At 39.1% G+C, this 12,811-nt stretch overlaps 2 protein-coding genes across 3 annotated transcripts in view; one reads left to right on the forward strand and one right to left on the reverse strand.

Moving 5' to 3' along the window:
• Positions 1-1,439: 1,439 nt before the first annotated feature.
• On the reverse strand, positions 1,440-4,474 carry LOC131357937 (uncharacterized protein C4orf45 homolog). Its single transcript, XM_058397355.1, has 5 exons — positions 4,345-4,474; positions 3,662-3,885; positions 3,466-3,515; positions 3,137-3,245; positions 1,440-1,783 (listed from the first exon to the last, which is right to left on the reverse strand). Exons 1-5 carry the CDS (start codon positions 4,409-4,411, stop codon positions 1,709-1,711), a joined length of 525 nt encoding a protein of 174 aa, XP_058253338.1. The 5' UTR covers positions 4,412-4,474; the 3' UTR covers positions 1,440-1,708.
• Positions 4,475-5,287: 813 nt separating this feature from the next.
• Positions 5,288-12,811, forward strand: part of rapgef2b (Rap guanine nucleotide exchange factor 2b) — a 118,734-nt gene continuing 111,210 nt past the window's right edge. For both annotated transcript variants that reach the window (XM_058396704.1, XM_058396705.1), the window contains exon 1: positions 5,288-5,870. In XM_058396704.1, coding sequence (XP_058252687.1) covers positions 5,802-5,870 — 69 coding nt within the window. In that variant the 5' untranslated portion in view covers positions 5,288-5,801. The remainder of the gene's footprint in view (positions 5,871-12,811) is intronic.

Consider the following 12,811-nt stretch of genomic DNA (forward strand, 5'->3'; position numbering starts at 1 on the left):
GCTGCACTTCCCATCAACAATTTATGCCCAAATCTCACCAGTGCTTCAGTCGATGATCTCATATGAATATAATGTAGACTTTAATTGAAGAACTTCTGCTGTAATCATGAAAACTGAGCTCCTCCTGAGATTCTTATTCACAATATACTCCTACTGAATATCCTTTTAAATATACGTAGAACTGTTGGAGTTTATATTATACAATTGTGTACGTTTGCATTATATATGATGTACACCGATCATCATGACAACCTGCCTAATATTGTGTCGGTCCACCTTTTGCTGCCCAAACAGCCCTGACCCATCGAGGCAACCTTGCCTAGTCACTCTTTGAAGATTAAAGGGACCAGACAAAGTATTATTAGTTAATACCTGAGCTGTAGGACTTTTATAAAAATCTTAATCCAATTTATAACGTTATCACCCCCATACTGTGAAAAGATTCTACTCTATCGAATGCTTTTTCAGCATCGAGAGAGATTATTTTCTTGGATAGCTTTGGAGTGATACATTATGTTAAAAAGGAGCCTCATATCTTGTTAAACTTTCATGCTAGGAATAAAACCATTCTGATTCAGTGTGATTTAGTGTGATCACTAATTATTCTACTAAGTGTATTTTTCGAAAATCTTTGACAGTATCATCTGATCCACATTAAGAAGAGATCGGTTTTTATCCTTCCACCTCCTCTGTATTTTTACCTTTTTTTTTTTTTTACGGAAAAACAGTTCCAGAAAGATCAGAAAACTTCACTTGACACACTATCAGAATCTACAATGAGTACAATCTATGAGTGCTTCTGCTAGTCGAAAAGATGTCCATTAACGGAAATATCCACCCTCAGTAACTGTTTATGAACAATACGTGATATGAGTGGAATTTTTCTCAACAAAATTGGGTAAAGCTAAAAAAAACAAATGCGTCTTTGACCTTAATTATACGGTTACAGCAACAAGCTAACTGGCTAACCTTAAAACCGCAAAACAGCGATTAGCACGGACAGAGTTATAGATTAATCCAATGCCGTGTCTGTATCTTAAATGATCTAAAGCCATTACTGCTGTAAACTAAGTAAAAAGCACACAGTGGCCATTTTACATTGTTCACAGTTGTATACAGCCATTTTGATTTGATGTCACTGTGTAAACATTGAGTAAACTACCTCAAGTTAAAGGTGGTTTTGCTAGTTGTAGGTGATGCAACTTTACATAAAACGCGGCATCGGATCTCTCCGGGTTTCGTCTGGGTTCTCCGTTTTCCTCCTACCTCTCAAAAACATGCTGGTAATGGGGATTTGCCATGCTCTCGAGTGTCCATCAAATATTCCCGGGGAGTAGGGTATATTTTCACCTCACATGAATATTACGCGTTTGGAAAAAATTAGTATTTCATCCTCAGAGCACACAGCACCACTATTTTCCAATAACAGCATGACCTCAAAGTTTTTTAAATCTTTATTTAATCTTAACCTCTGTATCGTTCCATATAATTTTAGTCCTACAAACTGTTACAAAATTCCACACAGGAGATCATGTTGGATACGGAATCCAGAAGGATGCAGGTATTTTTTAAGCCAGAGTAATGAACTGTCACTACACTTGACTGTTTCTCTCTCATATTATTTTGCAGAGCATAAAGCATCTTGAAACAAGCACAGAGTAACTAAACCACTCCAGATACCAAGTGCACATCATTGCAGATGCTTTCATTAAACTCTGCCTCCTGTTATGGCCGGCAAAGTAAAGTGACTCTGGTCTGCCGTTGTCCTCTGAGCTGAGCGTCTCTGCCATGGGGAGAAAACACAGAATCAGTCACTGATGTGGAGCAGCTGCTAGTCAAAAATGTCAAATATTTACACCATGGCACTGTTGAATTCTCAAACCTGATTGGTCAAAAGGTGTTGATTAATTTTCTATAACAGCACCTTTGGCAGTAGGGGCAACTGTATTTCAAATTACAGCGTAAAATCATTTTACTTGTCCTAATATATTATTTGCTAGACATTTATAATTTAAGACTAATAATAAAGGCAGATTTGATTTGATCACAAATGATTTACTTTTCTGCAACTTTTCTGCAAGGATACCGTTATTAAACATTTATTGGACATGGACAGAGTTTTGTAACTCTTTTGTTTTCCTCCACCATTTCACATAAGAAGATACACTATATTGGCAAAAGTTTTGGGACAACCCTCCAAATCATTGAATTCAGGTGTTGTTTTTCAGGGGTTGGACTCGGCTCCTTAGTTCCAGTGAAAGGAACTCTTAATGTTTAAGCATACCAAGACATTTTAGACAATTTCATGCTCCCAACTTTGTGGGAACAGTTTGGGGATGACCCCTTCCTGTTCCAACATGACTGCACACCAGTGCACAAAGCAAGGTCCATAAAGACATGGATGAGTGAGTTTGGTGTGGAGGAACTTGACTGGCCTGCACAGAGTCCTGACCTCAACCCCATAGAACACCTTTGGGATGAATTAGAGTGGAGACTGTGAACCAGACCTTCTCATCCAACATCAGTGCCTGACCTCACAAATGTGCTTCTAGAGGAATGGTCAAAAATTCCCATAAACACTCTCCTAAATCTTGTGGAAAGCCTTCCCAGAAGAGTTGAAGCTGTTATAGCTGCAAAGGGAGGGACAACTCCATATTACATTCATGTGCATGTAAAAGCAGACATCCCAAAACTTTTGGCAATATAGTGTATGCCGTTTATAGCTGCTATAACCCCCTATAAAGTGATAGCAACTTGTCTCATGAACGTTTCATGAAATTAAATATTACTAAACAGTTCAAGGAATGATGTTTTGTTTTAAATTTATTAATTATGGTAATCAGTGAAAAATTGCTGTGGTACAAGAGCAAATAGAACAATTCGGGTTGTGATGTGAAAGGAAATAAATCTACATAGGAGGTGGAACGAGTAACGGAAATCAGTTTAATTTAAAATAAATAAATAAATACAAATAAAAATAAATAAATTTTAGCACTCACTTTGGAACAACTAAAATAAGAATTCAGAGTAAACTTGAAAGAAAGAAACAAGAGGAATAATGGACAGTTTGTCCTGGAAATCTTCATCTATTCTACTGCCTATAATTTTATTCAGGATGTTCTAGCTGGGGTCTGACCTTTCTCAGTCGGATCTGGTTGTTGCCGTTCTGACTGTCGTTCTCATAAGCACTCTGGTCCCCTCGGGTACCCGGCTCCTGCCTGTCTAAAAGGCATGGCGGCACTTGCCTGTATGTGCACGTGTGAGTTAAATATTAATGCAGAGAAGACAAGGGGTTTCATTGACAGTCACTATCATCTAACACCATCTATGAGACGATCCAGAGCTGAAATTGTGTCGCTTTTGTGTGGTCAGTCAGGTATACTTGTATTTTGGGATTATATATGTCTTTGAGTCTTGGTAATCTAATTCCATTCTCTGTGGGAGGTATGTCTGTGTGGGGCTTACCATGAGATCTGAGATATCCTGTCCTCCATGGCCGAGCGAAACTCAGAACGCTGATATGGAAAGACAAAGCAGTTGGAAAGTATGTTAGTTGAACTATATAACAGCTTTATGGAATTCTTGGTCAGATGGGGTTTATGGAAGGAATCTCTAGTGTCAAGGCTTTGTAACTGTAAATTTTATTCCTTGCATATTTCACCTTGATCTGTGTGTTGCTGAGTAAAGATCTGGTATTGAGTCTGAGGCCATGCTCAATGCCCCATCCCACTCCTCCAACGTAGCAATGCTTGGACAGCCATGCTGGTGCACGCGGAGCAGGACGGAAGAGGTAATTTAAATCCCCTGTGGCCTCCGAGGACAAGGCGCCGATGCTGTGGGGGAAATCGCACAGTCTGACTCTGTAATTCCCAATGCCATCAGGTCCTACAGAGCAGCATTTACAAAGTATTAGTGAAAGCTGTTTGTGTTCAGAGCAGGATGGATCAAGATGAGTACTTATGGTCAGTATCAGAGACAAAAACAGTTAATCCATTTTCAGCAGGGTTAGGGTTAGGGTTAGGGGTTAGGGGTAAGGGGCTGAGATCAACCCCTGAAAAACAACACCTGAATTCAATGATTTGTAGGAGTGTCCCAAAACCTTTGGTAATATAGTGTAGATAGACAGACAGACAGACAGACAGATAGACAGATAGATAGATAGATAGATAGATAGATAGATAGATAGATAGATAGATAGATAGATAGATAGATAGATAGAACAAATTGTTGTATTCACAGTTTATAGCAGATTTAAGAGCAGTGGATTTAGAGATTGGACCGTACTTATTAGTTAGCTGGTAAAAAATAGACAAACAAACAAACAACAAACAAAGCAGAGTGTACCGGTAAAAAGGATTCTTTGCCCGACTCCATGCCGATCAAGATCAGTTCTGCAGTCTTTCCCACTCATTGCTCCTATCAGTCACCTGCTCCGAGCTCCAGGTGAGTGTGAGGGGAGGGTACGAGCACACTGTGGGGTTATCTCTGGTTACCACGGAGACCACGGTTGCCATGGGGTGCACAAAGGATTGTTACAGTGTCCTGGTTTGCTGGCTCAATGGCTTATTAATGAGTGTACTCCGCTCTCAAGCATTAAAACCAATTTAACATTTGATGCTTGTCTTGTTTACTGAGTACAGCAATTTACGGTGTATCGTGAATTTATCATTCTGAAACATAAATATAAATTTTGAATATTATAATATGTTTATTAAAGAGTAGGCTTGCTGTTATAATAAATTCGACTCTTCTGGGAAGGGGGTTCAGTAGAGTTAGGTCTTCATAATTCAGATGATGAGTGAGATCAGACACTGATGTTGGGTGAGGAGGTCTGGGGTTCGGTCAGTCCTCCAGATCATCCCAAAGGTGTTCAGTAAGGTTGAGGTCAGGGCTCTGTGCAGGACACTCAAGTTCTTCCATTCCAACATTAAGACACCTTGCCTTCATGGAGTTTGCTGTGTGCACAGAGGGGCATTGTCATGCTGGAACAGGTTTGAGCCTCTTAGTTCCAATGAAGGCATTACAAAGACATTCTATACAATCTTTACAGCAACAGTTGGAGATGGAGAAAAATCACATATAGGTGTGATGGACCATAGAGTGTACCTTTGTGTGTGTGAAACTGGTATGTGCGATATGAGCGATCTTTTGTAAGAAATTGAACAAACCTGTGCTGAAACTGTAGTTACACGCAGTGCTCGGTGGATGGCGGCAGAGCTCAGCAGGTCGACCTGCATTGTTCCACTCCCGTTATTGTGCACCTCGGGTCTCGCCCATTATGCGCGCTCCCGGCTGATCATGCGCGCTCGCGTTACGCGGCCGGTCACCATGGTGGGGGGGAAACACACAACAGTCTGTCACTTTTTAACAAGCTGAATTAAGCGTGTATACCTGCGCCGTTTGACGCTTTCAAGGAATCGGACGGAAACTTGACCGACGTGTGGATTTTTCCTCTCTCCGTGTTAACGCGTCGTGAGAGCCGGAGATCCTGAACACGGTGTAGCAGGGAGGGAAATGCATGCTTTGTGCAAAAGAAAATAAGCGCACCGGGACATTTTTCACGCATTAAATCAGACGTCAAAGACAGGCAGAGCTCTGCCGCTGCAGGGTGGTTGTTTATTCATTTATTTTTTAAAGATCGGTTGCTTGGATCGGATCGGGCCGGGGACAGAGCGAGGCCCCGGGGGCGCAGCAGGCCGTGTCCCGGGGAAGGAGCCTCCACACGGGGCCGGGCTGAGACGGACACACCGCGCCGATTTCCCGGATTTTTTCACGCGCTTCTCGCTTCTCCGTCTCAGACAATGGCGTCTTATGTGGACAACAGCTTTCGGCAGGCGGTGATGCTAAACCCGGCCGAGAGGACGCAACAGGTCAGGAGGACTAATCATATTATGGAAATATATCACACACATATATGCGCATGAATGTATGTAAATATGCACGTGCGTATGTGTATATACATATATACGCACGTGTGTTTATTTATATATATATATATATATATATATATATATATATATATATATATGTATATGTATATGTATATGTATATATGTATGTAATATGTGTGTGTGTGCCCTCGAGGAATAATCAGTCAGTTGCAGGTGCATCACAAAAGGAAATGCAATATACATATAGATGTCATACACACATCATTAACCGTCTTTGTATTTCTTTTCTGTTATTTTGTCATGTACACACTTCCTACCCTTTCCTATAACGCTTCCCATCCTGCAAATCAGCCACACTCTGTTCCTCTGATGCAGCTGCAGGATGTGATGTAGCAGCCCATGTGTGGGCAAGTAGTATAGCCCTTGTAAAATTGCCTCACTCTTTTATTGAAATCCTGGCCTGCAGTCCTCGGCGTCTCTGCTGTAAACCGATTCAGGACAATTATGCAGAAATATTAGCTCTTTTTTTTTTTAATCCACTGAAACGTGAAATGGCAAGAAGATTGCAGTCTCAGTGCATTGCATTGCAGTGGCAAGAGATGCCATGCCATGCTGTGCCATGCCATGCTGTGTAGTCTGACCCATTCAGGTTCTTGTATTAGCCAGAGATAATCTTTTAATAGGCTTCCTGAGGATGGTTTCTCCTACACCATTACGGAGATTTATTTCACACTGCATGATATGTCACACATTCAGCAGCCTTCTGTATCCAACACTAGAGCTGTATTCATGGATTTTTACCTTATTAACATTTTAAGTTGTTTATTTTAAAGTGTAATTGTGTCTAGTTGCATTGACCGTCATGGTTAGGTGGCTCACCGATATGGACAACAATAGACAGGCTTGATCAATACCAATTAAAGGACAGTTGTAGGGATGGGGGAGGCAGCATGTGAGCTGCTTTGTCAGGAGCTTTTTCACACTTAGGCTTGTATAAAATGGGTATTTATTGGATGTAAGCATTGTATAAAGTACATTTTTCTCTATAGATAAGTATCAATACTGGCAATGCAAAGATTCTGATTGGTAATTGGTGTGATGCTTATCTTGAATAGATAAGATTCGGGCTATACATTTTGATTGAGTAGATCTTATCAGCTTTCCAATTATATGTGAAGATGGTAAAAGAACATGGGATGATTATTGGCACTTTGTGCGACCTTCCAACTTAACAGCATTGAAACCTCTCCTGCAATGCTTGATGAAAAGCCAGAGCACTCCTCCAAGGTCTTGGAATCTCTCCAGGAATCTCTCACCCCACAGGTTTTCAGGGATCTGGGATGGCCGTGATCCTGATTCTGCAGTCCTTTAAGCATTCAAGATGTTTTGGATCGGTGTCATGCTGGACTGTCCAATCTTTTTGGCATAGGCAACCGTGATCTCCGTGATGCCTTATATCTTTAACAAGGTGCCCAGGTGATGTAGATATGGAGACTTCCTGATTTCACAATGGTCTTCTAATCATGTTAATCAAATTAATGGAATACATCCAACCTTCCAAAAACAACGACCAACCTGTAGCCAATTGAACAAAATGCAAAATGAGATCGGATTCAGTGCATTGAAGTGATAACTTCTGATGATCTCTGCTTGGCTTTAACAAGCACCGCGCTATAGTCGATCAGCATGGGGCCCTTTAATGAACGAGACGATGCTGCTGAAGTTTCAGCACAGCTGCCTTTTCCAGAGATTACGCGATATCCTGCATCCGCTCTCACTGACTGACGGAGTCATACTGCTGCGCTCAGGCTTGGCCACAATTCAGCAGTCTCGCCATTTCAGCTTGCTGCCTGCGCTCGAACTCAGATCATCAGAAGGCTTGAAACACTACAGCCAACTCCGATTTGCTCTGCGTATCTGGAAGGTGCTCTGGAGATGGATGATGTAATCAGTTAGCTGAGACCTTGAGATGTATTGTGTAAAGTCTAAATTGCGTGGACTAAAGTGGGTTGAACTAATGGAGTCTTTTCAGCCAGCATTAATGCTTCACATGAATGTGCTAATCCTGCAGGAGAAACATGCTGCCTTGGGAAATGGCAGGAGGCTAGAGGGTGAAAAGCTTTCTGGGATGCCCCTGGAAGCTTTTAGGAGCTTTACAGGATGTTTCAGAAGGCAGATGTGCGTCCAGAGGGACAACGACAGTAAACGGAGACTGGATGTCTCCTTTGATATGGATGCACCAGTCGGTCATAGAAACGGTGGCGTCCCAGCTGCGTTAAAAATATACCAGTTGGCGTCAAGAGACAATGTTTTGTCCTGTGAGGTCAGAGGTTCTGAATTGTAGGGATACAGAGGTGACAGGGTGGTCCTTCTGGACGGATGGCGTGCTTGATCACTTTAGCAGGAAAAGGAAAGGACAAAGTGGCAGGGAAATAACCAGGGTGTTATTTTAGAAATTTGTTTCCTGATCCCATTTCCTTCATTGTTGGCCCCTTCTTTTTTATCGTTTCATTTTTAAAAGAAAAGTGCTTATCAGCTGACGGGCCACTTCAAGTCACCATGTTATGCTAATTGGCCCATTGCGCTAATTTTTATCTGTCAACAAACAAACAGAACCGCTTCGGTAACGCTTGTTAAAAATGCCGCTGCAGGCTGTCATCTGGTGGCTTTCATTTATCTCAACACGCCGGCTCGGGAGGCGCCGTGATATTTAGTAGCGTTTCCAGTAAGCTAGTGATTTTCATAATCGCTATCGCTCTGAGGGGGAGGTCTTTGTGCCGTTTCTGAGCTTGTGCGCTTGTCCGTAGCTCTCGATCTCTCACTGCGCCTTGTAAGTGGAGTCACATGCTGTTGTTGTGTTGAGTGTTGAATGTGTAGCCAGTGCACTGAAAGAAGTGGTTTTTACACACACACACACACACACACACACACACACACACACACACTGACTCATCTCGTATACACTGGAGTAACCTGACCTTCCCCAGAGCGCTAAGCATGAAGCCTTTCTTGTTAGAAATTGTTTATTTTACCTAATTATTTTCTTTTTACTGACCTGTGCAGTGCTCTGGTTGTTCTCTGGGATTATATTGCGGCGTATAACGCTTACAGCCGCACACTCAATATTTTCATGGGGTTTTAAAAAACACGGCCGTGTGTGAATAACTGCGGTCGGTTTGGAATTTTCATGAGGAACATCTGAAATCGAACAGGTTTTTTTTTTTTCACAGAAATATTCGGATTCGTTTAGGAGTTACAGCTCTGCCGTGGCCCAGGAGTATGAACGGAATGCTTGCGCTACTGGATTTTGTGACGTTGCTGCTCTTATTGTGGAGCAATCCGACGATTTACGCTCAGATAAGCGTGTTCAAAACAGTAGAGCGCACTCCACCATCAGCTTTCAAGTTTTCTTTGGAAAGATATTTAAATGTTAATGCTTTCATGCACCGGTTAACTGTAGACATTCCGGGCATTTTGGTATTGTTTAGTTTGGGAATGGCTGTGATGGAAGTTATTGGAGGTTGGTTCGGTCTCTCAGCTCTCAGCATTAAACTGTCCTTCCAGGATGTTGTGGTTTTGCTGTCTCAGAAACGATCGCAAAATCGAGTGAACTCGAAAAAGAGTTTTTCATAATTACCTCAGATGTTCAACAGATTTTGGGACGAGAGGTGTCACGTGACGACATCCCGACATGCAATCGGTCAAAGCCCCCTTTGATTGACGTGTGTGAAACATGAGACCAGAAAGACAAATTACATATGTGTCTTTGAATTTGAAAGAAGTGCTCGCGATTTCATCAATTCAAGTAGTTCTCCGCACAAAAACTGCATCGCAAATGAAAAAAGCCACAAAATCAGACAATTTTGTCTATAACAATCAAATAAAAACTCCTGGAGGTACTAATTATATCATGGTTGATATCATTGTGATAATAATAACAATATATCAAGATCATATACAACAATATACAACTGTTTTCACAGTACACATGGGGTGAATATATAAGTAAAGTGGGATCTTTATTGTATTTCTCAGACCTGTGATCAGATAAATTGTGCACTCGTCTAAAAAAAGCAGTAGGTAATGTTGTGCAATGCATCGGAAAAACATCCAGCTAGTTAGCTAGGACCTCGGGTTTGAACCCCGGAAATGTTGTCAAGGTGATTTCACTGTATTGTGTGATTTGTGTATCAGTGATATTATTGGAGTCGTCATTATTCATCTCGGTTTCTGATGTGACTGCTTAAAAAATGATTGAAGTACTAGCAATGTATTAATTTAAGTCATTTTTAAAATTAATTTAAATATAAATAATTTAAGAAAAAAATTTAAAAAATAAATTTTAATTTTGACCAGCACGTCATAAGAATAAAAAAAATCTCACAAAAACCACATTATTATAATTATATTAGACATTTCATGTTTTTGTTTTTTTTCCATATAAGGCTTATATTTTATAGTTTAATTATAATATATGTAGTATCTGTCTATCTATCTATCTATCTATCTATCTATCTATCTATCTATCTAATTATCCTCGCAACCTCTCTTGTAATAAATAATATATCACTCTCCAAGAGGGGTGACGTCACATCTACCATCTTCAAATCCATCATGGTCCAAATGTCTTGTATGTATGAAAACACCCAGTAGAAATAACCTGAGGTAATATACACTCTCTAATACACCATTATATATCTCAACTGACATGATGGTAAAGGTTCCATTCTATCCTGTGGGAAAAGGCAATGAAATATAGATGATGTTTAGTACTAGGTCAGGAAAGAGATGCCCCTCCTGAGGGGTTTAGGCAAGATATTGATTTATTCGCATGGATAAAGCTTACACACATGTTCATGTCCATATTCATGGTCATGTGACTTGCTAACGAGAAAGTATATCCTATAGCAAGCGTTTATGATAATGGTCAAATGTTAAATTAAAGGTTTATGAGGTGTGTGTAGGGAAAATGGAGTATTTCTGCCACGATATCATCCACACTGGCGGTTAATATGAAGCTCATATAAAAGTAGACACTCAGGGTTTTAAGAATTTGTAGCTTTTCATAAACATTTGTTTTTACCTAGCATACAAGGGGCAATATATTCATAGAAAAGTTGCAGAAAAACCCCAAAATGGTTATTGTTTTCCCACATAAAAGTTTCTGTCTTCAAAATTAATGTTGATATCAAACCCATTTCTGCTCTCTGTGATGCCCCAAGTGCTTGTTCATAAGCAGCTAAAATTTAAAGGTGTTTATCTTTGTCCCCTAAAATTCTGTGTAAGGTTATCCAACAGAAGGGAAAACACACGGCTCGCACCGAAACCCAACAGACTCCTGACTCATTTTATATCAGTATTTGGTTGTACTGATTGAAAATTCCGATTATCCAATCACATTGTATGTCCGGAAATCTTTTCCTCCAGAAAGAACAGATTTTATTTTTTTTAGAATGCCATGATGCAGTGTGAGAAAACTTTAATCATACTATAAAAATCTGCTTCCCAGAGTGTATTACCTAGCCTTGATAAACACACTTCTTTTTCCTGCTCTCATTAAACTGTTAATTCCACTACATGTCTCTGTGATCGAGTCACAAATTTCCTCCAGGCTCTCCTAACACTCACCCCACATCCCATACTAAACAGTATCCGAGATCAGTGTCCCGAATTGTAGTGTTTTGAAATGGGATTCTTGATCCCTTATAGTCACTTTTTCAGCTAATATCGGTCACATTGAGGGAGGAGGAGTTTTGTGATGCTTTTAGATGCTTCCAGCCCCCAGTTTGATATATTTTATAACTAGTAGTGATGAAAATAGCAGGAAAAAAAACCCCAAAATGGTTTGAAAATAAAATATTAAGTGGAACAGATGAAATTTGTAAATTTGTCTGCTCTGCTTGAGAAAAAAAACAAAATTAAAACGGCTTTAAAATAATGAAATACTAAATGAAACAGATTAAAATTTGTAAATATATATATATATATATATATTATCTGTTTAAGGAAAAACCTAAAACAGATTAATGGTTTGAAAACATTGAAATACTCAATAGAACAAATGAAATAAAAAAAAAATTCTGTTTAGGAAAAAAAATAAAAATAAAATGGCTTAAAAACAATAAATAACTAAATGAAACTGATGTAATTTGTACACTTGACTGCTGTGCTTAAGACAAAAACCTAAAATGGCTTAAAATTAATGAAATACTAAATAAAACAGATTAAAATTTGTAAATTGATATGCTCTGTTTAAGAAAAAAAAACTAAAATGATTTGAAGACAATGAAATACTAAATAAAACAAATGAGATTTTAAAATTTGTTTGCTTTGGATCTGTTTTGGAAAAAAAACTAAAATGACTTAAAAACAATAAATACTTAAATGAAACCGTTGTAATGTTTAAATTTGTCTGCTTTGCTTTAAAAACAAAACAGAAATAGCTTAAAAACAATGAAATACTAAATAAAACATGATTTTATTTTATTTGTTTACTCTGGCTCTGTTTAGGAAAAAAAACTAAAATGGCTTAAAAACAATAAATAACTAAATGAAACCGATGTAATTTGTAAATTTGTCTGCTCTGCTGAAGAAAAAAGCTAGAATGGCTTAAAAATAATGAAATACTAAATGAAATTCAGTAAATAAATAAAATGCCTTAAAAATAATTAAATAATTAATGAAACAGATGGAAATTGTAGATTTGTATGCTCTGGCTATGCTTAAGGGGGAAAAAAATAGCTTAAAAGCAATAAATAACTAAAGGAACTAAATTGGCTCTGCTTAAGGAAAAAAAATGGCTTAAAAACATTGAAGTACTAAATGGAACAGGTAAAAAACAAAACGTCTTTATCTAGATTATCTAGGTTAAAAACATTATGTAGTTTTACACCTACATGATATTTGAGCAGGTGAATGAC

Source organism: Hemibagrus wyckioides, linkage group LG08 (genome assembly GCF_019097595.1).
Source record: "Hemibagrus wyckioides isolate EC202008001 linkage group LG08, SWU_Hwy_1.0, whole genome shotgun sequence".
Classification (NCBI taxonomy): Eukaryota; Metazoa; Chordata; class Actinopteri; order Siluriformes; family Bagridae; genus Hemibagrus; species Hemibagrus wyckioides.

What these genes read in the sequence shown, in the direction of transcription:
- LOC131357937 (XM_058397355.1), bottom strand. Translation starts at nt 4,411, where the DNA reads ATGAGTGGGAAAGACTGCAGAACTGATCTTGATCGGCATGGAGTCGGG. An exon ending in GCAAAGAATCCTTTTTACCG is followed by an intron (nt 3,886 to 4,344) that starts GTACACTCTGCT and finishes GCTGCTCTGTAG; the next exon opens with GACCTGATGGCATTGGGAAT. An exon ending in AGGATATCTCAGATCTCATG is followed by an intron (nt 3,246 to 3,465) that starts GTAAGCCCCACA and finishes GTGCACATACAG; the next exon opens with GCAAGTGCCGCCATGCCTTT.